This window comes from Pelmatolapia mariae, linkage group LG16_19 (genome assembly GCF_036321145.2).
Source record: "Pelmatolapia mariae isolate MD_Pm_ZW linkage group LG16_19, Pm_UMD_F_2, whole genome shotgun sequence".
Lineage (NCBI taxonomy): Eukaryota > Metazoa > Chordata > Actinopteri > Cichliformes > Cichlidae > Pelmatolapia > Pelmatolapia mariae.
Genome location: NC_086241.1, coordinates 60999817 through 61023317, shown reverse-complemented (window position 1 = coordinate 61023317; position 23501 = coordinate 60999817). Strand labels below are relative to the sequence as shown.

At 39.8% G+C, this 23501-nt stretch overlaps 2 protein-coding genes across 3 annotated transcripts; one reads left to right on the top strand and one right to left on the bottom strand.

Moving 5' to 3' along the window:
- Window positions 1-299: 299 nt before the first annotated feature.
- On the bottom strand, window positions 300-5107 carry ndufaf1 (NADH:ubiquinone oxidoreductase complex assembly factor 1). Of its 2 annotated transcripts, none has more exons than XM_063497983.1 (5): window positions 4058-5107; window positions 1139-1678; window positions 762-947; window positions 564-638; window positions 300-457 (listed from the first exon to the last, which is right to left on the bottom strand). In XM_063497983.1, the coding sequence occupies exons 2-5, from the start codon at window positions 1649-1651 to the stop codon at window positions 317-319; spliced, it is 915 nt and encodes a 304-aa protein (XP_063354053.1). In that variant the 5' UTR covers window positions 1652-1678; window positions 4058-5107; the 3' UTR covers window positions 300-316. The 2 variants fall into 2 exon arrangements, with proteins under 2 accessions (XP_063354053.1, XP_063354052.1); XM_063497982.1 differs by lacking the exon at window positions 4058-5107 and adding an exon at window positions 2816-3177.
- On the top strand, window positions 3288-23080 carry rtf1 (RTF1 homolog, Paf1/RNA polymerase II complex component). The gene is made up of 18 exons (XM_063497979.1): window positions 3288-3454; window positions 15002-15112; window positions 15233-15383; window positions 16194-16395; window positions 16586-16703; window positions 17178-17289; window positions 17374-17512; window positions 17627-17804; window positions 17916-17998; window positions 18114-18201; window positions 18294-18401; window positions 18494-18571; window positions 18780-18901; window positions 19150-19207; window positions 20913-20990; window positions 21246-21347; window positions 21684-21798; window positions 21946-23080. Exons 1-18 carry the CDS (start codon window positions 3371-3373, stop codon window positions 22050-22052), a joined length of 2034 nt encoding a protein of 677 aa, XP_063354049.1. The 5' UTR covers window positions 3288-3370; the 3' UTR covers window positions 22053-23080.
- Window positions 23081-23501: the final 421 nt, after the last annotated feature.

The following is a 23501-nucleotide window of genomic DNA, read 5'->3' as shown; positions in this document are numbered from 1 at the left end:
TTTAGCTCCAACTCTAATCCCTTTTTTAAAAGAATATTTTGATGTGATTGAAGTCTGTCCTGTTTTGTTGCATTTTGAAACTAATTAAAAATTTCATTTGCTTTATTACTTTTTTGCTAGAATGTAGGCACTCATATAAAAGAGCTTGTCTTCTTTTTTTTATGTTCTCTTGTGGTATTTAGTACATCATTTAATAATAAACAGTCTGCACGAGTCATTAAATGGTAATAGTTTGAAATCTGTAATGACATTACAGAAATGGTGTCAATATAAGTTCAAATTTTTCCCAACAGTCTGACTGCAGCATTAACCGTTCTTAGACTTCTGGGTTCCTCTTGTATGCTTCATAGGCAAACTCCTCTGTGTGTGCATAATCTTTGCAAACACCAATGAAATCAATTTCAAGCTGGAATGGGCCATCAGCTTTGTCTCCCAAAGTAAACCCAATGGTGTTAACCTGTAAATACAAAAAACAATGTGAAGGCCACAAGCTAAAAAGGGATTAGGGTAATGATACATCAGTTTTATTATCACTTTGTGAGGGGAATTTTTCTTTGCACTACCTTGTCCAGCCAGACAGGATGCTGGTCATCTTGTACCCTCCCTCGATGTGTAAGGAAGAACTTAGAGAAAGGTATCTGCAGAAGAACATTTGAAGTCTTAGGCTGATCAACATATTTGATACTATCATGCCTCTTAAACAGACCTATAAAGATTTGTTAAATAATTTTACTTTTTAAAAAAACAAAACAAAACTTCACCTTAACATCCTGCCAGTAGGGCCCTCCTCTGGTATATAGGAAATAACAGTATATGTCATCCTTCTGGTGAGAGAAGTATGTTTCTGCTGAGACGTTAATCATCCATGGGCGACCATCACCACGTACACGTAAATGCAGAGTGTTAAAACTGCTCCAATCATGGTGCTTTTTTCTATCAAAGGAAGCCTAGAAGACAAAAGACTTGGAAATTGGCATTTACATAAACTTTCATTGATAAACTGCAATGGGGGGAACCCCCTCCTCCCCTCTGCATCCATCCTATATTATGTTCTAAAAGAAAAGTAATCACTGGAGGGAGACTAATCTCTGCGCTACTGAATTCAACAAAAACATGGCATTCAGCAGTTAACACTAACCAGAGGCTGCTTTGAGCGCATAGTGCAGTATCCACTGTAGCGCGTTTCTCCATCTCGTGGGGGAGTAGAGCTCAGTGTCCCGTACAGAAAACAGGTATTATTGTTCCTTCCAAGCTTCAGGTAAGCTTCACTATGGCCTCCAATCTCACGATCAGAGGACACCGTCCACTCCCTCAGGCTCTCTGGACCTCTGAACTCCCATACAACTCTGTTCTGCTCCAGCATGTGCTCAACAATCGGTTTACCCTCAGGGCCAACCCAGCGGTCAGTAAACTCCTTTTTCAGGAGTGTGAAATGCTTCTTTATCCCCTCCAAACCTTTTGAGAAGTTAAAGTTAATCTTTTGCCAGGCAAACTTGGTCTTTTTGGGCTGGCCGGGTCGTCTGTATTCACCCTGGATCACAGCTCTTTTGGGCACAGTGAGAGGAATGATGGAGGGGAGAAGCGGCTGCTGGTGGAGGATGGTGCTCAGCAGCCTCCCAGAGGGGAGGTGTGTGATCCTCGGCAGGGACATTTCAACGCTGATCTGCGGGTTTCACTGCTGAGATACAGAACACAGAGTAACAGAGTCAAAATGAATATAAACAAGAATATGTTTCTCAAAAACAAAATAATGTCCTGACACACTTTAAACAATATTTATATCGTTTTGTATAATTATCCAATAGAGGGCATTTAAAATGTCCCACTTCAAACAACTATAGTTATGAAGAAAAATGAAAGGTTTCTTGTTTGAATTATGTGTTCATGGGTTTTCTTCACGTATAAACCCATTTTCACACTTGCTCACATATCGGCAAGAAGTTTTGGCAGTTTGCTGGTCTGGAGCATTCACGTGTGTTAACACAATGCTGATGAAAAATGACATTAGCAAAGATCATAAAGAAGTTTCTGGAAGGGTTTTACAATGAGAAAAATTATTCACAAGAGGAAAACATTAAAGACAGAGAATGGTAAATGGCCTGCATTTGTATAGCGCTTTACTCAGTCCCGAAGGACCCCAAAGCGCTTTACACTACATTCAGTCATTCACCCATTCACACACTGGCAATGGCAAGCTACATTGTAGCCACAGCTGCCCTGGGGCGCACTGACAGAGGCGAGGCTGCCGGACACTGGCGCCACCGGGCCCTCTGACCACCACCAGTAGGCAAACATGGGGTTAGTATCTTGCCCAAGGATATTTGGCATGCAGCCAGGAGGCAGCCTGGGATAGAACCACCGACCTTCTGATTAGTGGCTGACCTGCTCTGCCACCTGAGCTACAGCCCCCCATAAAGACGGAGAAATTCAACCCAAGACACTTACTAGATTAGGGAGGGGCATTTCTATAATCACACTCCCACTCTCATTTCTTAATTCAATCACCTGACTCAAAGTTGTTTCGGGCGAGGTCATGAGGAGCTTTACTTACTTTTTTCTGTCTACACAGTTGGTGAATAAACACTGTTACCTCTAAGTCCTTAGAATTAAAATTGATTGTGTGCTATTCGTTTAGAATGACTGTCAGATACATTTCGAACTATATTTGTCTAAACACACAAATTAATCAAAAGCTTAACCATACTGGAATGATTGAAACTGTTTACTTCGTGGAAAAAATTACATGACGCAAACTACAGTTAATAAGTTAAACTACAGTTAATAACTTAACACAGTGTAAACTGTTTACATTTACCTTGACCACGATGTAGAAGCAAATGTCTCGTAGATACATCAGGGCTTGTTTGGGTTAGGTTTCATCATACACTATGGTATGAGGAACAAAAGAATATACAGACTGCTGGTGTACGCTGTCCCAGTAAAAATAGGTAACCTAACACGACTGAAATTCCTTCAGCAAACCTTCGAGCAGAAATGTCACTGAATGAGCCACAAGGTAATCACTGAATACAGCTTCCGTGCATCAAAGATTACTGTCCTGACTCCTGTACTCATATATGGTTCCTCTCTCTGCTAACTGTATATGCCCTTATATCCAGCGGTTCCGTTTCTGCAGTATGTTCTTTAGTTGAATCTTCTTATTTAATACACAGGGACCAAGAACCAAAAATTTTGTTATATCTCACTTAAACATGTTTTCGTCAATCAAGCAGTTAATACAGGCGCGCATGCGCAGTGCCGCCTTTGTGTGATCGACTCCAGAGCTAGCCAGGTAGCAGCGACGGCTATCGTAGAGAGCATTACATTAGACGACACAGTGGTAGCTAGTGGGTTAGCTCTGCAGCTAATCATGGTGAATGTAAAGAAGCGGAAAGGTCGAGTCGTTATTGACTCTGACTCCGAAGACAGCGCAAGTGACGATAATTTAGATCAGGTAGGTGTTATTTTTACCCTTTTCCCCCACCGGTGGATTCTGAAGTTGACAACAGTTTGAGGCTGAAGCTAATATGTGCTAGCTGATTGCGTTGAGTGGGCCTATTTTATTTACAACCGTTGTTTCCTTTGTGATAAAACACTCAAATCTTAACACGGAGCTAGGTTTCTACTAAGCGTTTACGGGTTTCCGCATGGTACTGGATAAAATGGAAAGTGTTTGAGTTTGAACAGAGCCAGCTCGTTAAGTTATGAAAGGTACCCAACGCTTGCAATCATGCAGTATTATGTAGCCATGAAAATGCCGCGCCGTGGGCCTTTGACTGGTTTCGAGCCGTAAGCTGCGTGACTGCAGTCGTGCTCTGTTGGATAATTGGTGCGTTAGCTTTCAGACTAGACTGGAATGGAATGTGTTTTTTGTTTTGTTTTTTTGACAAAGTGAAACCGTTCTGGAGTCGCGTTTGCTTTAGTCAGAACATTATCTCCTGCATGACGTCATGAGCCGAAGTTCTATTTCGGTGGTGTTGTTGTCAAACTGGAGCTGGCAGAGAAACTTGTCAGTCTGAAGAGCTGCCAACGCTGTTCACGTCACCTGTAAACTCACGTGTATTTGACCCGTCTGCTTCTTTCCCCGAGAAAACAGAAACGGTGACCACAGAAGATCAGACTGGGTCAGTAAGACGAGCTTCTTTGGTTGCTCAAACCGTCAGTAGGTTTGATCGTGCGTTGATCTTCAGTAGTTGCACGGTCTTTGTGGATTTCGAGAAAGCATGTGATAGGGTGCCATGAGAGGAACTGTGGTGCTGCATGAGGAAGTCAGGTGAGGCTGGTGCAGGATAATGTATAAGGACACAGAGACAGTAGTGAGGTGTGTAGTAAGAGAAAGGGTTTAAGGTGGGGATGGGATTACATTGGAGATCTGCTCTGAGCCCCTTCTTCTTCTCAGTGTTGATGGACAGGTTGACAGGTGAGATCAGGCAGGAGTCTCCATGGACTAAGATGTTTGCAGATGACATAGTGATCTGTATTGAGAGCTGGGAGCAGATGGAAGTAAGTCTGGAGAGATGAGGAATAAAAGTCAGTAGAACCAAAACAGAAAACGTATGTGAACGAGAGCGAAATAGGTGTAATTAAAGCTGCAAGGAGGTAGTGAAGATACATACATTTAAATACCTGATGTTAACCATCCAAAGCAACAGACAAGAGAGGTGAAAAAGAGTGCAGACAGGGTAGAGTAGGTAGAGATGATCACTGATCACTGGGAGTGATCAGAAAATGCCGAGATTTAAGAAAAAAAGAAGTACATCAAAGGGACAATTCAGATAGAGCAGTTTGGAGACGGTTAGAGATGTTTTGGAAATATGCAGATGAGGGATAGTGGATATATTGGAGAAAAGGTGTTGAATATGGATCTGTGAGGCAGGAGAAAAAGAGAAGCCACAGAGGAGGTTCATGGATGTAGTAAAGGAGTACATGCAGGTATTCTAGGGATGGTGTGATCTCAAGGCAGATGATCCACTGTGGTGAGCCTTAAAGGAAGCAGCTGAAAGAAGAAGATTTGAGGAATGGGGTGTCGAATGTTACCAGAGGCATTGCTAGGATCTTGAAACTTTGGGTGATTAAAACGACCCAGAAATATTTTGGATTTTCACTTGATAACAGCAACTTTTTAAAGTTGTTAATTAGACATTATAGTAAAATATCATACTCTGTAACAGTTGCAATCAGGTGTGTTAGCCTGCCTTTCTTTTTTAAGTACGCAATCAGTTCTCCCCCTGTCCTGGATATAAAAAGAATCAGTATGCACTAATCAGACTCAAATATTCTTCTTATTATGGCACACTTTGAATAAATAGACATGCATAGCTCTGAATAGCACAACAAATGTTTATAGGGTAAGTTACATAAAATGCACACAGATGGTTAATTTTTTCCTTCTAAAATATGATTATTCACACAGTACATAGTTTTGTGTCAGTAATATTATGTTTGAAAAAGTCATCTACGCTACATAGTAAATTGACTGTTTTTTGTATAGCACTATTCTATTCTGAGGTCTCAAAGCGCTTTATACATCTTGTCTCGTTCACCTATTCATAAAAGCACCTTTTCTATGGTTAAGTGCTTCCTATCTAGCGTTCACACTCCGATGGATATATCTGAGAGCAAGCCGGGGTTAGTATCTTGCCTAATGATATTATCATGCAGACTGGAACAGCTAGGGATTGAACTACCAACTCTCTGATTACCTCCTGAGCTACAGCCACCCACAGAGTATATATCCATATTACTTAAACGTAAGCACTGAGGTTCATTCTTGATTTTGCGTATGCATCGTAATTTAAGATCTTTTCTTGGCAATCATGAGCTTCACAGCGTCACACTGTAACCATAGTTACTCATTGTCATGCATGCTTGTTTACACAGTTTATGAGAAAGACGACAACTCTGCTGCTGTTTAAGCCTGACATTAATCTGAGCAACATGCATCAGTTCATGTTTACAGCATGATAGTGTTGTTGGTATTTCTCAATAGTACCCTCATGGTCTGAATAACCAAATTTGTTTTGTAATTGCACTAGAAAATGGATGTATAAGACGTGTGTGAATCCGTGGCACAATGTGTCAAAGATGACAGCCAGAACATGTAGGAGAAGGCATTTTAATAAGCCTCTAATTCACCAACCTTATTTTGTAGCCAAGGCGCCGTTCTTCTCATGTCCAGTCTCTGCGCTGGTTCTTCCTGCAATGCTATTTTGAGATTGGTTCCTGGAACTCCTTTTCTGAGCACTTCAGTGTGGATATTAAAAGTTTCACCATGGACCTTAAACACTCAAGCAACATTCACAATGAGTATAATCGCTGCTGAAGAAACTTGGTTTGAGTCTCCCAAAGATTGAATTTGAGTTTTCATTGGAAGAGCCAGCAGTTTCCAAACCCAAATAAGTCAGATCATTGCAAAATTTAAATTAGCTAAATTTAAGTTAAGGTTTTTTGATTTTTTTTTTTTACAAATTGAATTTCTAGATCTTTTTAACATGGAGATGAACCCTCAAATTAGCCCCAAAGCAAACATTTCAAGACAGTGGTGAGGAAAGCTCCCTTGTAACAAGAAGAGACCTCCAGTAGAAGCAGACTTAGAGTTCATGGATATGTGTTTGGCCAAATTGGTGAGGACAATAACTGCAGACGTACATGGCTTTCTTTGGGTACAGGTAAAAAGTAGAAACTGCAAGACTGAGAAGACTTGTTAATGATATGCAGCAATGGTGAATAAATACATGATAAGCTAAAGAGATGCCCTCAGTGTTTTGGAGGACCTATATTAGTATAACAGGTTGTTTTCACAGGCATGTGGCTGTGAATCTTTCTTAACATTAACTGCAGGAGCTGTATATGAAAATGCGGTTGTTTTTCTAAGCTGAATTGCAAATGTTCTCCACGCTGCTTGCTCTTTAGTACAAATACCACGTCTTGCTTCATCCATGTGAGAATATAGCAGTTTTGTCAGGCTTTACATTCTTGCTGCTCTATACAGTCGGTAACCTTGAATAAACCAAATGGAGTCTTTGTTAAACAAGCAAGCTGCTATTGTGAACTTCACGAGAGAAACCATCTTTGATCAGTGTCCCGACTTGATCCTCCCTGCATTATATTATGTCACAGGGAAAGAAATTGTATTTAATGAAAGCTCTCAAGTGAGAGAGAGAGCATAGTTTTGTTGTTCTTTTTCTACATTTTATAGTAGTGGAGTATGCAGGTTCACTTTCTTTTTGTGTGTTATCAGGTCCTGTTTGAGTAGTTGTCTTGAATAACAGCATTACATAAATGTAGTTGAGGCAAGTTAATCATCAAACTAGAATCAGAAGGTGTTTTGAGAAATACAAGGCACATGTAATTTTACTTCTGGGAAACAGATTGCTGCTAAATAATAAGAAAAAGAAGCTTTCCATGGGTTTAATCATTAAATTTAAAGTGTTCTACTTCTGCTGACTTTGTCCCACTATATGAATTTCAGAGTTCAAGTGGCTTGAGAAGTTCTGTCCATTTGTACCGCAGTATGGGTAAATAATTTTTTTGACCCCGCTGCTGAATTTGTATGTTTGCTCATTTATAAAGAAGTTCTTTAATTTTCTTGGCTGCTGCTTGGCAACTCAAAGCTTCAGCTCCCTTCACACTTTTCAGACTGGCTAGGTCACTGCATTATCTTAATCTGCTGCTTCTTTAGCCACTCCTGATGCCTTGTTGGTATGCTTTGGGCCATTGTCATGCTGGAAGACCCATCCACGACCTCTCCGGAGTGTTCTGGCTGACGAAAAGGGTCTCTTATCTAAAAATCTTCACGTACCAGAAAATCTTCTGGTACTTGACTCTTCAATGTAGTGGAGATGTTCTTTACCCTTAGCATAAAAACAGCCCCAAAGCGTAATGTTTCTACCTCTCTGCTTGGCTGTGGGCAAGGTGTTTTTTTGGATCATACTTGGCATTTGTCTTACTCTAACCACACCAGGTTGAGTTGATGACAAAGAACTGGATTTTTGGTTTTGTCTGACTACAGCACTTTCTCACCAAACCTGTGAATCATTTAGATGTTCAATGGCAAACGTAAGACAGGCCTGTATAGGGCTGTTCGATATAATGATAAATATCGGATGACAATATAAAAACATCTATCGCTTAATTTTACGCTATCGTTTGTTTCATGGTGTCGCAAAATAAACTGTTTACGGCAATATTTTTTCATCGTTTTGATGGTCACTGTAGTGGCTATATTAATTTCTTAAAGTTCTCTCTTTCTCTTATATTTAATATAACCACACTACAGACGGACAAGCGCCTGTTTTGTTTTTTTTTGTTTGTTTGTTTGGTTTTTTAATGCGTTGTCGTTAGCAACAATGACGGTAAAACCATCGCGTGTCCGCTTGTTTATTTTCCACATAAACCTTTCACAATAAAGCTCAAGATCCTGTTGAGACTTTTCAAAATAAACTGAATCACGTGAAAGAGTATGCAGAGTATTTATGGATGAGAAGCAAAAAGAGAGCCGTCAGGTGCTAAAAAATAAACCTTAGACTCAAACGTTAGAACAGGCTTTTCCCCGCAGTAATAAATACTCACAAAGAAAACGGTGGCCGTTACAACTTATGTCTAAAAATGTATCGTTTCATGCATCGGTTAAAACACTCGACTCCAGGTACACAACGCCCAGCTGGAAACACTTCACGCAAGTCGAGCTGCCCGAGATTCACAGAATGGACTACATGCACAATCACTTCCGCGTTCTATGTAGTCCTGCCCCAGTGCTTCCGGTATGGTTAAACCATGGCGACGTTCTACACTCGCTGCCTACAAGAGCTCCCAAAATTGAACATCACTGATGTTCATCGGATTTGCAGAGTGACGACTACCCCAGCCAGCAAATTGGATAAAGGATTTAAGTTATATGCTGCATCATATATACACAACTACGAAGGTAAGAAAACGTAAATTAACCGACAAAGAAACGTTAGCTAACGTCAAATGGACACACTACGTTACTCCGCTATGTCCTTCATTTGATGTCAATTCACTACATTACATGTTTTCTTAAACGGTGTTTTATGTCGTCCGAAACTATAGTTGAGGTTTTCTTAACTAATGTCACTTTTGTTGTTAGACACTGTTATAATAGTGTTAGGTAGTTGGCTAACTAAGGAGGTAGTTAACTACCTAATGCTACTCTTGCTAAGTGTAAAGTATAAATGTTTAAGACGTGCTGACATGAGTAATACAGAAATAATGCTAATGGTACTTGTATCTTTATTCAGTGTCCAATAAAGACAGGTTGTCAGGGGAGGTCGGTGTGAGAGCCCTGTGCTACAGGTCAATGAGGAAGAGTGAGGCACCACACAGACTAAGTGTAGGCAGGAAGCTGTGTAAAGTTGTTAATCCCCGTTCAGTGGGGTTCAGTTCATTTAAGCATTAGTTAAGTTCATTCCTAAAGGCCCATCAACTTGAATGTTTTCCTTGTCTCCCTGCTTTATCACTCCTAATTTGACTAGTCAGATAGTTTAATCAACGTGTGTTTGGGTGATCAGAAACATTTGACACCAAGTTAATACTGCAAATATACACAATCTAAGTTATTACAGTTATCAAGGATGGTTAAGTTGTTTTAATAGGGAGAGAAGGAAACATTGAGCATTCAAGAGGGTAAGCCTGTAGGGGTCAGTAACCATAACACTGAACTATGTTCCTGTTCGGCTCTTCCATGAAGATGATGTTACATTTTTTAATTTTCGTTCTTTCTTCTTAGATTAAGCTTCTGGATTCATCGCCAGTGATACTGACATATAGCCAGTGCTCCTGTGTGGCAGGCGCTGTTATGTGCAATCACACAGTGGCACTGCTCTTCCAAACAGCACACTACTCACAACTCAGAGTGCCTGTTGTCCCCCCTGTGCATAGCTGCACGGAATCTGAACAGCAATGGCATGAGGTTAAAGTTTTTGAATTAGTCCATGTTTACATATGAACAGCAACACCATTCATAGTAAATGTGTCTTCTGTTAGGGTGTGAAGCCAGGACCCATCAACTCCATGATATTCACCAAATAGGATGGCCCAGACTGGAGTACGGTAATTCGATTTGTAAAATTTGGTTTCCTGTGTTACAAATGCATGTTGCTATTTATTCATACATACATGTGTCAGAATAGGTATTAATTTACATACAACATTACACTTTCTGAAGACGGCTAACTCAGTTATGTACATATACATCCCAGTCTCTAACTTATGCAACACTGTTTTACACCTTTTAGTTTTTAGTTTAGTTGTTGTTCAGTGTAATAACCTTCTTCCTTACATTATTGTCATTGATGTTTTCTTTAGGAGTGACTTCTACAGAGGCATGGTGGGTCCGTTACCAGATCCCTGCTTGTTCAGAATAACGGAGGCATATGCAAAATTTAATATTGAGGACAGGCCACTTGTGACCACAATGAACATGAGACCTGACAAGCCCCTTGTGGAAAGTGCCTTTGGGCTGGTGCAGGAGGGCAGTGTTCTGTCATATCAGCAGCCGGTTTTGACAACCCGGTACATCACACTACACCGTGGTGCACCACCAACACCGCACTTGCCTCTGGAGGGGTATGAGATCTTGCCATCAGATTGTGTGTTTGTGTGCTCAGAAGAAGAGCTTCTGCATCTGAAAAGCTTGTCTGTAACTCTGGAAATGGCTCACAAAATAGAGGAAGCTACACGTGAGCAAAGCTCTTCATCTGAGTGGCATCAGCTCCGCAGGCCCAGAGTGACTGCCTCTAGGTTTCGGGAGGTGTGTCACGTCAGAGGCCAGAGCTCGGCAGAGTCACTAGCAGAGCGTATATTGAAGGGAACAAGGCAAACAGCAGACATGAGGAGAGGAACTGAGATGGAGCCTGCAATAGCAGCAGAGTATAGTAGGCTAATGAATGTTAACTACTCACCCTGTGGTCTTGTCATTCACCCCATTGCCCCCTGGCTTGCTGCATCTCCTGATGGTGTTGTTTTTGACCCCAATGAATACCCCCAGTTTGGCCTCGTCGAATTCAAGTGTCCCAATGTACAAAACTTTATTGACTGCAAATATGTGCAAATGGAATGTGGTACCCCTAAACTGAAAAAGAGCCACGCATATTATTGGCAAGTGCAAGGACAACTGCTCATCAGTGGGATGCAGTGGTGTGACTTTGTTGTGTGGGCACAAGAGGACTACCTAGTGCAAAGAATATACATGGATACAGATGTGCACAATGCAATCAGAGAAAAGGCTGACTACTTCTTTTTTTACATATATATGCCAAGATACCTGTGTTTGGAAAAATGAACAGTGAAAACATAGCAAAAAGGAAAACAGATCCTTCAGGCTGGCTGGAACAAAATAATTGATGTTTTATTTGCAATGTATTTCATGAATTTTTTTGTTGTTACATGTTACTTTTATGTGAAATCAGTAAACTGTTATTTAAGCAATGGCATCAATTTCATTTTTTTAAAAACACACATTAAAACATTGAATTTGTGCAGAACTTATTTACATGGTAAGTATTTAAAAATCCATGCCTCGCATACTGACATACATTTAGACAATAACACAACTGAATGAAGAAAATGACATGGTATTTTGGATGTTACAAAAGCACAATGTCACTTATGATTTTAAAACGATTTAGTGATTTACTTTATAATTTTGATAAACAATTTTGTTGAATATGAATAGTAATATAGTAGTATAATTAAACAGTATTATTAACATTCAACATTTGCAATGAATTGGAATTATCAATAACTGGAACTCAACTATCAGCACTCAAGTACCAGTTCTGTAATCAAGTTTGGAGAAGTGGTGAGGATGGTGTCTGACACCTCAGCTCTGTACAGTCAAGGATCACCTGGGTGTCTGAGAAATCTTTGAATTCCTCAGGGAGGTAAGCTTGCACTTCTTCACGTGTAAGCCAGATGCATTGAGACCCCAGTGCAGTGGCAAGAAAATTTGTCCATGTTGCAATAATGCGGCTGACTGTGGACTGATGTATGTTAAATCGGTGTGCCAGGTCCCTCTCCTTCAAACCAACTGACAGGAAAACCAGGAAAAGAAAGAACTCGTCAATTGGCTGTAGCAGCTGCCTCTGTAAGGTGAAAACATAAGGGAAAATGTTACTCCTTAAGCTATGAACTAGTAAAATTATGCTTTTCTTGGCTAAATGTTTTGTAATGGTTATGCATACCATACTGTACCATGGGGTAAACAATGAGGTGCTGTAGTACACAGGTGTATGTATGTAATGGATGCTGAGTACTTTAGCATATATACACCTGTGTATGTATGCTATTGTACATAAATACATTAACATTACACCTCTAGTTCTAACTACCAACAAACCCATAACCTACCGTTGATGTGCGTGCAGGTGTCAACACTTCTTCGTTCCTATTGGCAGCTGATTTGGCTCTTGAAACCCGGATCATTTTATAGATGCAAGGCTCAATCAAAAACCAAAATGCCATCAAATGATCATAGCTTGGAAATCTATTCACGAGAGAGACAAACATTGTGTCAATCATTAATTAACATTACACACTGACATAAAAATAATGTAAACTGTGACAAATATGCTAATGGTATGCTGTATAACATAGTCTGATTAAGAGTCTATTTTGTGTTGTATTTTACCTGTAGCATTAGGATATCGTTTAAATACTAAAGCATCTACATGAAACATACATTCAGCAGAGAAAAAGTAAATATCTATTTTGTTTTCATTAAGACTGGAAACACTTTCGAAATTTAACTGATGGTGACCTTGGTATATTTTAAACAGTTAGCTTGAATAGAGCTTAGTGTACCTGGTATAGAATCGGATGTCAGTGTCGCAGCCAGCAAAACGCTGTAACCCAAATTCTCGCTGGACACGTAACTCCTGCATTTCCTTCCTCAGAGTCTCCACGTCTTTGGACAGGTGTTCTGCAGCTGATGCAGATATGTCTAATGCAGACGGCTCAGGGACTGAGCAGTAGTCATGATCTCTTGTAAGACTGCTCTTCTTGATCGTCTGCAGGAACTAGTTCAGGGCGTCGCTCCGTCCTCTCCCAAACACTATGCCGCGGTGGTTCAACTTTATAGCCATTCCACTCAAAAAGTGTTGGTACAGCACCTTTAATAAGCCGCCTTCGACCATCAAGGGTTGTTGGCTCTATGAGTTGATCACTGGCAAAGTGTCTGCTGCAGACCCTGGTGTGAGAGGTAATCGTGAAATGATCCCGGCGTATATTTACCAGCCATTGTCTTCTCGAGTCGGAATGGTTCGGAAAGCCATGAAAACTTAGTATGCCGTTAAATTTGGCTGAAGCCGAACAAAGTGGGACACAGCAATGCTTGGAGTATTTCTTCTCCTGTTTTTGAAAATGTTCTGTTTTAAATACTTTCCTTTTTATTAGGGCTGCAGGATTAGTCGTTAGAAAATCGCGATCTCGATTCATACTTATGTGCGATCTCATTTCCAAATGACAACGATTTAAAAAAAAAAAAAAGAAGAAGAAAAAAAAAAAAAGACGATGACGATTGTACCGCATTTTGATCCGGGACGTAATCTGCATGAAAACAAGCGCTCCCTCTTCCTGCTCAACAAATGACAAGGGCGGAGCCTTATACCACGTGATACAGAAGCTGTGCCGTGATGCTCAAATTGGCAGGGAAAAAACAACGGAGAGCACGTGAGAGATGACAAGAAGGTGACAGGAGAAAATCCGTCCCGGTCAACCACCCAAACATCAATAACGGGAACCTTATACAGCGCTTCCCTATACACGTCGAACTCCCGCAGGCACAAAGAAATTACGGAGGCTATTACTTATCACCTGACCAAAGATATATCAACACTGTGCAAAACGAGGGATTTAGGAAAATGATCAACACCCTAGACAAACGCTACACAGTGCCGTCCCGCAACTATTTTTCTATTGTTGCACTACCTGCTCTATACACGCAGTGTCGAGCAACGGTGGAGACGGAATTTCAAGCAGTACAACATTTTGTGGCAACCACAAAATGTGAGGCATTTATTGTTTTTATGTTTATTTATTGTTTTTATGTTCAGTTTCAACTGTTACGAAGTTGATGTGCAGTTAATAAGTGCAATAAATATTTATATTGGAAAAGAAAATCGTGAGAGAATCGTGATCTCAATTCTAAGCAAAAAAAAATCGTGATTCTCATTTTATGCAAAATCGTGCAGCCCTACTTTTTATACTCATTCTGAAGTGACATTAGCATAGCTACCGATAGATAAACAAACATACCGGAAACGCCCAAGCGGTAGTATTTGGAAACGGAAATACGTCACATGCCGTAGTGCAAGTAGTCCATTTACAGAAAATGTTAAATTTTTGTGATTTATATCGTTATCGGGACGATAGATGTCTTATATCGGGATATGAAATTTTGGTCATATCGCACAGCCCTAGGCCTGTACATGTGCCTTCTTGAGCAGGGGGACCTTGCGGACACTGAAAGGTTTCAGTTCATTATGTGTAATGTGTTACGAATGGTGTTTTACTGACTGGTCCCAACTGTCTTCAGATCCAAATAATTGCACCAACAGTTGTCACCTTCTCACTAAGCTTCTTGCTGGTGGTCTTGTAGTCCATTCAAGCCTTGCACAGGTGTACAATCTTATATCTGACATCCTTTGACAGCTCTTTGGTCTTACTTATGGTGGTGAGATCAGAATGGAAGAAATTGATTCTGTAGGCAGGTGTACTAACCTGTGGAGCCTTAATTCTGGCTGGGCTTTAGTCAATCAAACAAGTACTAATTTCACTCAGTGACATGCGAATCAATTTATAACTTTTATGTAATGTGTTGTTTCTGGATGTTTTGATTGATATTCTGTCTCTTCATTAAAATGGAACAAAATTAAAGACGGTTCAGTTCTTTGTAAGTGAGCAAACTTACAAATTCAGAAGGGCATCAAATAATTATTTCCCTCACTGTAGGTGAACCACATCGCTGTTTTGTCACTTTCAGGAGCTGCTGTCTTTGGCAAAGAGGAAAAGGGTTGATTCGGGTGAGCAAGAAGAACCTGTTGGCAAACCAGCAGCTTCCACAGACTCTGAGACATCTGACAGTGATGACGAGGTATAGCACTATTAGTATTTACTCTAAAAGACCTTACAGTTTTGTGAGGCACAGGAGACTAAACCTCAATTCTCTGTCAATTATATAATCAAAAGTTAAATTTTCATTCCTTTTGTGCAGTGGACGGTCGGTGGCACCAAAGGCAAAAAGAAGGTTAAGCAGGGCAAAGGGTCTGAAAAGAAGAATGCTACAAAGAAGAAGGTTAATAAAGCGACAGCGTCTGGTAGCTCAGATGGGGACAGCTCAGCTGAAAGCTCTGCACCGGAGGAAGGTGGGTTTCTTAATTCAGTGTTCACATTGAAAAAGATTTTCCCTGCTCTCAAATAAGGCTTCTTTGCAGCCTTTTTTTTAAAAAAAAATATATATTATTAAGTCACACATCTGTTCATAAAAGTTTAGTAGCCTTGAAATGCTACTAAACTGGTGAGCAAAACAGACTTGCACGCTGTCTCATGTTCAAAACATGTTCCATGAAGTGTAGAGCGGGACATCCAGGCATATTACGAACTGTAGATTATACATCACTACAGTGCTGCATCCACAGTTTTTTCAAGAGGTTAGGATTACATGACTCACTCACTCATCCTGTTTATCTCAGGTGTCTCACAGCAAAGCATCTAAGCTGCTGTTTATTTTTGTCACATTGTCCTGGTGTGAACTGGCTGACAGCATTAAGAAAAATTCTCCTGGGAATTTGTGGTTGTTCACAAATCCAATTCAGTTTTGGTAATCCACTGAGATAGTGGATGCTTGACATGAAACGGTCTACACTGAGTGAGGAAAAGCCTACAGTACAAGTTCACTAAGCCATTTACAATTATTTATTTACTTTTTTTGGGACCTAATTACATTGGCAATGTTAAAAGGATTTATAACTGCTTCATGGTTAAAAGCTTCCCTTCCAAATTCTGCTTATAAAAGCTGTTTATGACACATTTCGTAGACAAAAGTCAGATATATTAGAATTAAAATCTCTCTGATGACGTGTCTACTTTTTTGTGTTGTAATTGACTTGAAAACAGCTTTCTTTTTTCTTTTTTTTTTTTGTGTTCCCTGTCTCTGGTTCCTTGGAATTTTTTAGGCGAGGTGTCTGATTCAGAGAGCAACAGTTCGTCCTCCAGCTCTGACTCGGACTCCTCTGAGGACGAGGTGTTCAGGGATGGTTATGATGATGACTTGATGGGTGATGCTGAGGACAGAGCTCGACTTGAGCAGATGACAGAAAAGGAGAGAGAACAAGAGCTGTTCAACAGAATTGAGAAAAGAGAGGTGCTAAAGAGACGGTGAGTGGGGAATAAAAATCGTTAAAAAGTTGTACTTGGCATAAATAACTTTTTCATAGTTGTTAAAAAAATCCTACAAGATAGTTATTTGTTAAAATACACTAGAGCACTCCTATTTTGCGTCACGGCATTTTTAAGTTATGACGTGAGCTCACCGTTTATTCACTCAGGATTCTGCTTGTTTTCAAAGGTTTGAAATCAAGAAGAAACTAAAGACAGCAAAGAAGAAGGAGAAGGAGGAGAAGAAGAAAAAGCAGGAAGAAGAGCAAGAAAAAAGGAAGCAATCTCAGGTTCAAGATACACAAGTGGTGAGTCTAGTTTCACACACACATCTAAAACAATATTAGACATACTATACAACAGTGTGTGTCAGTACCTGCTAAAATATATTGTTTTAGCAATATGTTTTTAGTGCAGTGGGAGTATATTAGTACTCCCACTGCACTTTATAATATATACAACAACAAAAAAATCTCTGTGACGTCTTTTAGTGCCCTTTACTGTATATAGTAACCATCTGTATATAGTACAAATTACTCTTCTATAATACTTTGGGGTGTCTAATTCAACTGAATTTCCCCAGTGTAGGATTAATAAAGCCTCTATCTATCAATCATTGATAGTCTTGCCTAAATAAGAGCTTGAACTGAACTTTTAATTTCAATCAGTAATTTGAGTGAAATCTGATGCCTCCTCATTTCTGCCTGGTATGAGAAGGGGTGGTATTACACGTTGTCTTTATCATATTTCTAATTCTAACCTCTACATGCTTATGTCTACAGGTCATGTCGCACAACAAGGAGAGACGATCCAAGCGTGATGAAAAACTTGACAAAAAATCCCAGGCTATGGAAGAACTAAAGGCTGAACGAGAGAAGAAGAAAAATAAAACAGGTTGGCATGCTTTTTACTCCTTTGTGACAGGTTGTTGTGCCAATCTGATTGTCTTTCAAACGCTGACGTTTCGTCTCTTAACAGCGGAGTTGCTGGCTAAGCGTCAGCCGCTGAAGACGAGTGAGGTTTACTCTGACGATGAGGAAGAAGAGGAGGAGGATGATGACAAGTCATCTGTCAAAAGCGATCGCAGCTCCCGTTCATCATCTTACGATGAAGACGAGTAAGTGTATCAACCAGTGCATTCACCACAGTGCCATGACAAGAAGAGCAATGGTCAAGTTTGATGCTTTTCTCTTGATTCTGAGTAACTTTTTAAACTGTGTTCTGCTACCAGAAAAGAGGAAACTCCACCAAAGTCACAGCCCGTTTCGCTGCCAGATGAACTCAACAGGATCCGCCTGTCCAGACACAAGCTGGAGCGCTGGTGCCACATGCCCTTCTTTGCTAAGACTGTGACTGGCTGCTTTGTAAGGATAGGAATCGGGAACAGCAGCAGTAAACCAGTTTATAGGGTGAGCTTATATTCTCGTTACATCTCCTCTACCACCAATATATTATTGTAAGATTTATTTTGGAAGTATTTTTACTTATGTTTGAGTTTCTTGCTCCCTTGTTGTTGAAAGGTTGCTGAAATTGTTGATGTAGTAGAGACGGCGAAGGTTTACCAGCTTGGATCAACACGAACAAACAAGGGATTACAGTTAAGGTAGGCATACTGTCATGGATGCATGGATCATTTAGTTTATGGTGGATATTTATTTATATATTTTTTTTTCCTGGTTTCCAAAAACACAACTCTTAATGTTGTAAATCATCTACAGGCATGGTGGTGACACACGGGTTTTCAGGCTAGAGTTTGTATCAAATCAAGAGTTCACAGAAAGTGAATTCATGAAGTGGAAAGAGGCGGTAGGTGATTTTAAAAAAGAAGAATGTTTAAACAGTCCTAAATATATAATCGATAAAGTGATGCTGAAATGTGTTTCATTGATTTTTCCCAGATGATTGCTGCTGGAATGCAAGTACCAACTCTGGATGAAATCACCAAGAAGGAGCAATCCATCAAAGAAGCTCTCAACTACAAGTTCAATGATAAAGACATTGAGGATGTAAGTCGTTTTTTTTACTAGGTCTTCATTCTTTTTTCTGACGTCATTAATTATGAGTGGTTATAAAAAATTTTTGTCTAAACTCTCTGCAGATTGTAAAAGAAAAGGACAGATTCCGGAAAGCACCACCAAATTATGCCATGAAGAAAACGCAGTTACTCAAAGATAAGGTAAAAGAAAACCAGCATTTTTTTTTAAACTCCAAGATAAGGTGGAATTATCGTAGCCCTTTAAATGTCACCCTGATAACCTGTAAATCTGTACCAACAAAACATGGACACTGACAGCAAATGTCATTGAACTGAACTTTGATGAGAGACAAAGGCTAATCAGGCTTACTTTTTCATTTCTTTTTCTTTTTTCTCTTTTGGTTTGAAGGCCATGGCAGAGGAAAGTGGAGATGGTGAACGAGTGAAAGTGATCCAGGATGAACTGAATGAGCTTGAGGAAAGAGCAGAAGCCCTCGACAGACAAAGGACCAAGAACATCTCTGCTATTAGGTACACAATCTACACTTATAAACATTTTACTGTGTTTAATAAAACGGCTATCCAAAGTTCCTGAATTAAAATACACAGTTTAAAACACTGGTTTCTTTAAATGAAGTTATTGTAAACTACAGAAAAACAGCTAAATTGTGTTTTGTTGGTAGTGCCAGGCATTATGTTTAAAAAACTTTGTGTGATATGTAAATACAGTCCTTTATCATTACTCTGTAATGACTTTAAACTGTTCTTTTGTCACCCAGCTACATTAATCAGAGGAACAGAAGCTGGAACATTGTTGAATCTGAGAAAGCTCTTGTGGTAAGTGTTCACCTTCTTAAACAGCACCATATACAGTCATCACAACCTCAGATGAGCTAAAAAAAGAAAAAAAAGCTATATTAGGGCTGCACGATTTTGCATAAAATGAGAATCACGATTTTTTTGCTTAGAATTGAGATCACGATTCTCTCACGATTTTCTTTTCCAATATAAATATTTATTGCACTTATTAACTGCACATCAACTTCGTAACAGTTGAGACTGAACATAAAAACAATAAATGAACATAAAAACAATAAATGTCTCACATTTTGTCGTTGGCGCAAAATGTTGTACTGCTTGAAATTCCGTCTCCACCGTTGCTCGACACTGCGTGTATAGAGCAGGTAGTGCAACAATAGAAAAACAGTTGCGGGACGGCACTGTGTAGCGTTTGTCTAGGGTGTTGATCATTTTCCTAAATCCCTCGTTTTGCACAGTGTTGATGGGAGCCATATCTTTAGCCAGGCGATAGTGATAGCCTGCGTAATTTCTTTGTGCCTGCGGGAGTTCGACAGGTATGGGGAAGCGCTGTATAAGGTTCCCGTTATTGATGTTTGGGTGGTTGACCGGGACGGATTTTCTCCTGTCACCTTCTTGTCATCTCTCACGTGCTCTCCGTTGTTTTTTCCCTGCCAATTTTAGCAGCAAGCTGGCTTCTGTATCACGTGGTATAAGGCTCTGCCCTTGTCATTTGTTGAGCAGAAAGAGTGAGCGCTTGTTTTCATGCAGATAATGTCCCAGATCAAAATGCGGTACAATCGTCATCTTTTTTTTTTTTTCTTTTTTTTTTTAAATCGTTGTCATTTGGAAATGAGATCGCACATAAGTATGAATTGAAATCGCGATTTTTCTAACGACTAATTGTGCAGCCCTAAGCTATATTACATAATGCAATTACTCATTATTCATAACTTTATGCTAAAATATTGACAGCATAACACCATATTAATACACCTATGGATAGGAAAACCATCAATGACTCAAGCATCAGGCTATAAAGGGCGATCGTGGCTCAAGAGTTGGGAGTTCGCCTTGTAATCGGAAGGTTGCCGGTTCGAGCCCCGGCTTGGACAGTCTCGGTCGTTGTGTCCTTGGGCAAGACACTTCACCCGTTGCCTACTGGTGGTGGTCAGAGGGCCCGGTGGCGCCAGTGTCCGGCAGCCTCGCCTCTGTCAGTGCGCCCCAGGGTGGCTGTGGCTACAACGTAGCTTGCCATCACCAGTGTGTGAATGTGTGTGTGAATGGGTGAATGACTGGATATGTAAAGCGCTTTGGGGTCCTTAGGGACTAGTAAAGCGCTATACAAATACAGGCCATTTACCATTTATAAAGTCTGTTTTCTTACACTTGGAGTCTGTTTTTGTAGCATTTTATAAAAAAGGTACATTTATAATCTTCCTCAAAGTGCTTCCTCATGTCAGGTGTTTTCTTAATCTGGTGCTGCTTTACTGTGACCGTGTTCAGTATCACTGTGGTTCACTTCAGGCAACTGCCAGCCTAAGAGTTTTATACTATAGCACCTGTATGTCCAAGACAACCTGCAGAGGCTTAAAACCGTCACTTCCTATTGCATGTGTAGTAAAAATAACATACCTATGAATTTTAACGCAGCTTTCATGATTATACATCCCTTGATAGTGCGGGTTTCTATATACTAATTTTTAGTTTATTCATTTTTATATTATTAATTATTTTCCAACAGGCTGAAGGACAAAATGCCAAAAACCAACAAATGGATCCTTTCACACGAAGACAGTGCAAACCCACCATGGTGTCTAATGTAAGTATTCTATAATAAATTTATCAGATTGGATAATTGTGCTTGTTTAAACACACTGAAATAACACATGCCTCATTTTCACAAACACTTATAACTGAATCATGAAGGTGACAGTTTAAATTACTGAATTGTTATAAATAAGACTGAAGACATGCTTAATTATGTGCATACAGCATAACAGCAGTCTAAAATGTCCCTAAACTACCACTACTTCTGTTGATCTGATCTGTCACTGTGATTCTTTTAATTTGGCAGGCCAGAGATCCGTCAGTCCATGCAGCTATTCTTGCTCACCTAAACCAGAAATATGGCTCTGGTTCAACACCAGACAATTCAAGTCCAGAGAAGAACAAACTGGTAAGCAGGACCCTCCCTGATAGCTCATAAAAATTATGCCAAAACTGGTGTTGAAGTTTGGCTCTATCCATGGAAAGATATTTTGAGATAAACTCAACTTTTTGAAAGACTAAACTGAGTTCAGCACTGTAGTGTTTTTTTGGTGAATTCATGATTTATAAGCTGTCATATTTAAAATAATGAAAACAAAACTATTATTTTAGAATATGGCAAAACTATAGCAGAAAATAATGTATTTTTCTTTGAAGTCTTGTTAAAAGAGATTGGACTGGAAATGAGTACTAACCTGAACTGTAGCTCTTTATCCTGAAGAAATCTTTACTTTCTCTGTTTTAGGGTCAAACAAACCCGAAAGACAAAGATGTCCCGAAGCCAACCACTGACCTCTCGGAAGACTTGTTTAAAGTTCACGACTTTGATGTAAAGATTGACCTACAGGTTCCCAATGCAGGTGAGACCCTCGTTTTATCCTTGCGTGTTTTGTGGTACTGTTGAAGCTATACGACCTAGATGTTCTGCTTACTTGGAGCACAAGGTGAATGCCAGTGTGTATCACAGCGATATAGTGAAGTTGTGTAATTTTGCTCTTTGTCTGCAGAGGCGAAGTCTCTGTCTGTGAGCTCTAACGCGTTGCCAGTGAAGGACGGCGCTCCCCGCAGGTCTCTCAACCTGGAAGACTACAAGAAGAGGAGGGGGCTGATTTGATGTGGCAGCACCTCATCGAGAACCCACATTGCATGTGTAAGCAAGAGTTTGTGTGTGTGTGAGTGAAAGTGAGAGACTGGGTGTTTGTATGTATGAGCAAGAGCGAGAATGTGAATGACTCCTGAAGGATGTGTGTTCGAATGATGATAAAATAGACTGTTCATCCAACACAAAGGAAATACTGATTAAACGGAGACAACATTTTTCTCAAAGGATCTTTCTCGGGAAAAAGAAAAAAGAAAACCTTGTCCAGTTATGTTTGTTTTTTTTTGTTTTTTGTTTTTTTGTTCTTTTTGCATTCACAGACAAACTTGTATATGGAGTTTGTTTGTGGGTTGTTTTTTTTTTTTAATGTATTTAACTTCTCTCCTACTCTTCTGGGTCTTCTGGAGTCAACTCCCTTTTTTTTTTTTTTTTTTTTTTTTTTTGTTAAATTTTAAAATTTTTCTTCAAGAGGACAAAGACAACATGGCGCTTGTGGATTATTACCTTGAACAAGGAACCTATCTTAGACAATTTAGGTTGTTTAGGCATTTTAAAGTCTATGGACATCTTCGAATTTGACCAGCTTGTTCTCATCAGTAATAAATTAATATAGTACATTTTCCCCCTCTGTATGTATGAACATCTGCACTTGCAGTCCATCCTAAATTTCAACAGCATTGTGTTTATTTGCAGAGTTTACACTATCATCATCTCTGACTTAACCACAGTGTTGGCCCTTCATGAAAAATGTAAAGCGTTCAGTACAGGTCAGCTGGACATCTGTCACTTTTTAATCAACCTAAATAAAGAGGAACTCTTTTGTATGGCCGACCTCATTCTAAGTGTTGCTTCATTTTTGGTTTCCCTCGGTTGGTTGTTCATGGGATAACTCCCGTGCCCTCAACTCCCAGAGCAGATTCTATGTGTTATTGATTGTGTCCATAGTCAGTTCCTGTTTTGATGTGGCATGCCATGTAAATATGCATTTTTGAGTGAGTGCGGAAAAAAATAAAGGGGCACTGTTTCATAACTTCTGTGTCATTTTCTCTGTCTTCTGCATGGACTACAGATGAGGGCAAGTGGATATACAAAGTTAGAACTGTGTTTCCAAGTTTCAGGAACTGGAGTTAGAAGTAATCATCAAGAAATTTAAAGAGAACCTTCAAGTATAGAACAAGCTCAGCAGAGGTAAGAAGAGAAAGATTTCAAAGACTGGAAAGAAAACTGGTGAGTTTTGTCTGAATACAGCTGCCAAGACATGAGCAAATGAATTGTGCCCTCAAAGAAGACAGTCGCATTCGATTCTATGCTAGTGCCCCACTCAAAAGTAAGAAGGCAATCAACTGACAAGTGTTATTCACCATTTATTGACAAATGAAGCCAATAAAAAGGCTGGAGCCGATTCCAAATGTTGAATTTGTATTTGACAACTCTTAAGTAGGAAGTCCAAAGACATGCAGATGC

Coding starts and splice junctions, on each gene's coding strand:
- ndufaf1 (XM_063497983.1), bottom strand. CDS start 1,651: ATGTCCCTGCCGAGGATCACACACCTCCCCTCTGGGAGGCTGCTGAGC. Junction 639..761: donor CCTACTGGCAGGATGTTAAG/GTGAAGTTTTGT, acceptor GTTCTTCTGCAG/ATACCTTTCTCTAAGTTCTT. Junction 458..563: donor ATCCTGTCTGGCTGGACAAG/GTAGTGCAAAGA, acceptor TTGTATTTACAG/GTTAACACCATTGGGTTTAC.
- rtf1 (XM_063497979.1), top strand. CDS start 3,371: ATGGTGAATGTAAAGAAGCGGAAAGGTCGAGTCGTTATTGACTCTGAC. Junction 15,384..16,193: donor AAGCTCTGCACCGGAGGAAG/GTGGGTTTCTTA, acceptor GGAATTTTTTAG/GCGAGGTGTCTGATTCAGAG. Junction 17,999..18,113: donor AACAAGGGATTACAGTTAAG/GTAGGCATACTG, acceptor AATCATCTACAG/GCATGGTGGTGACACACGGG.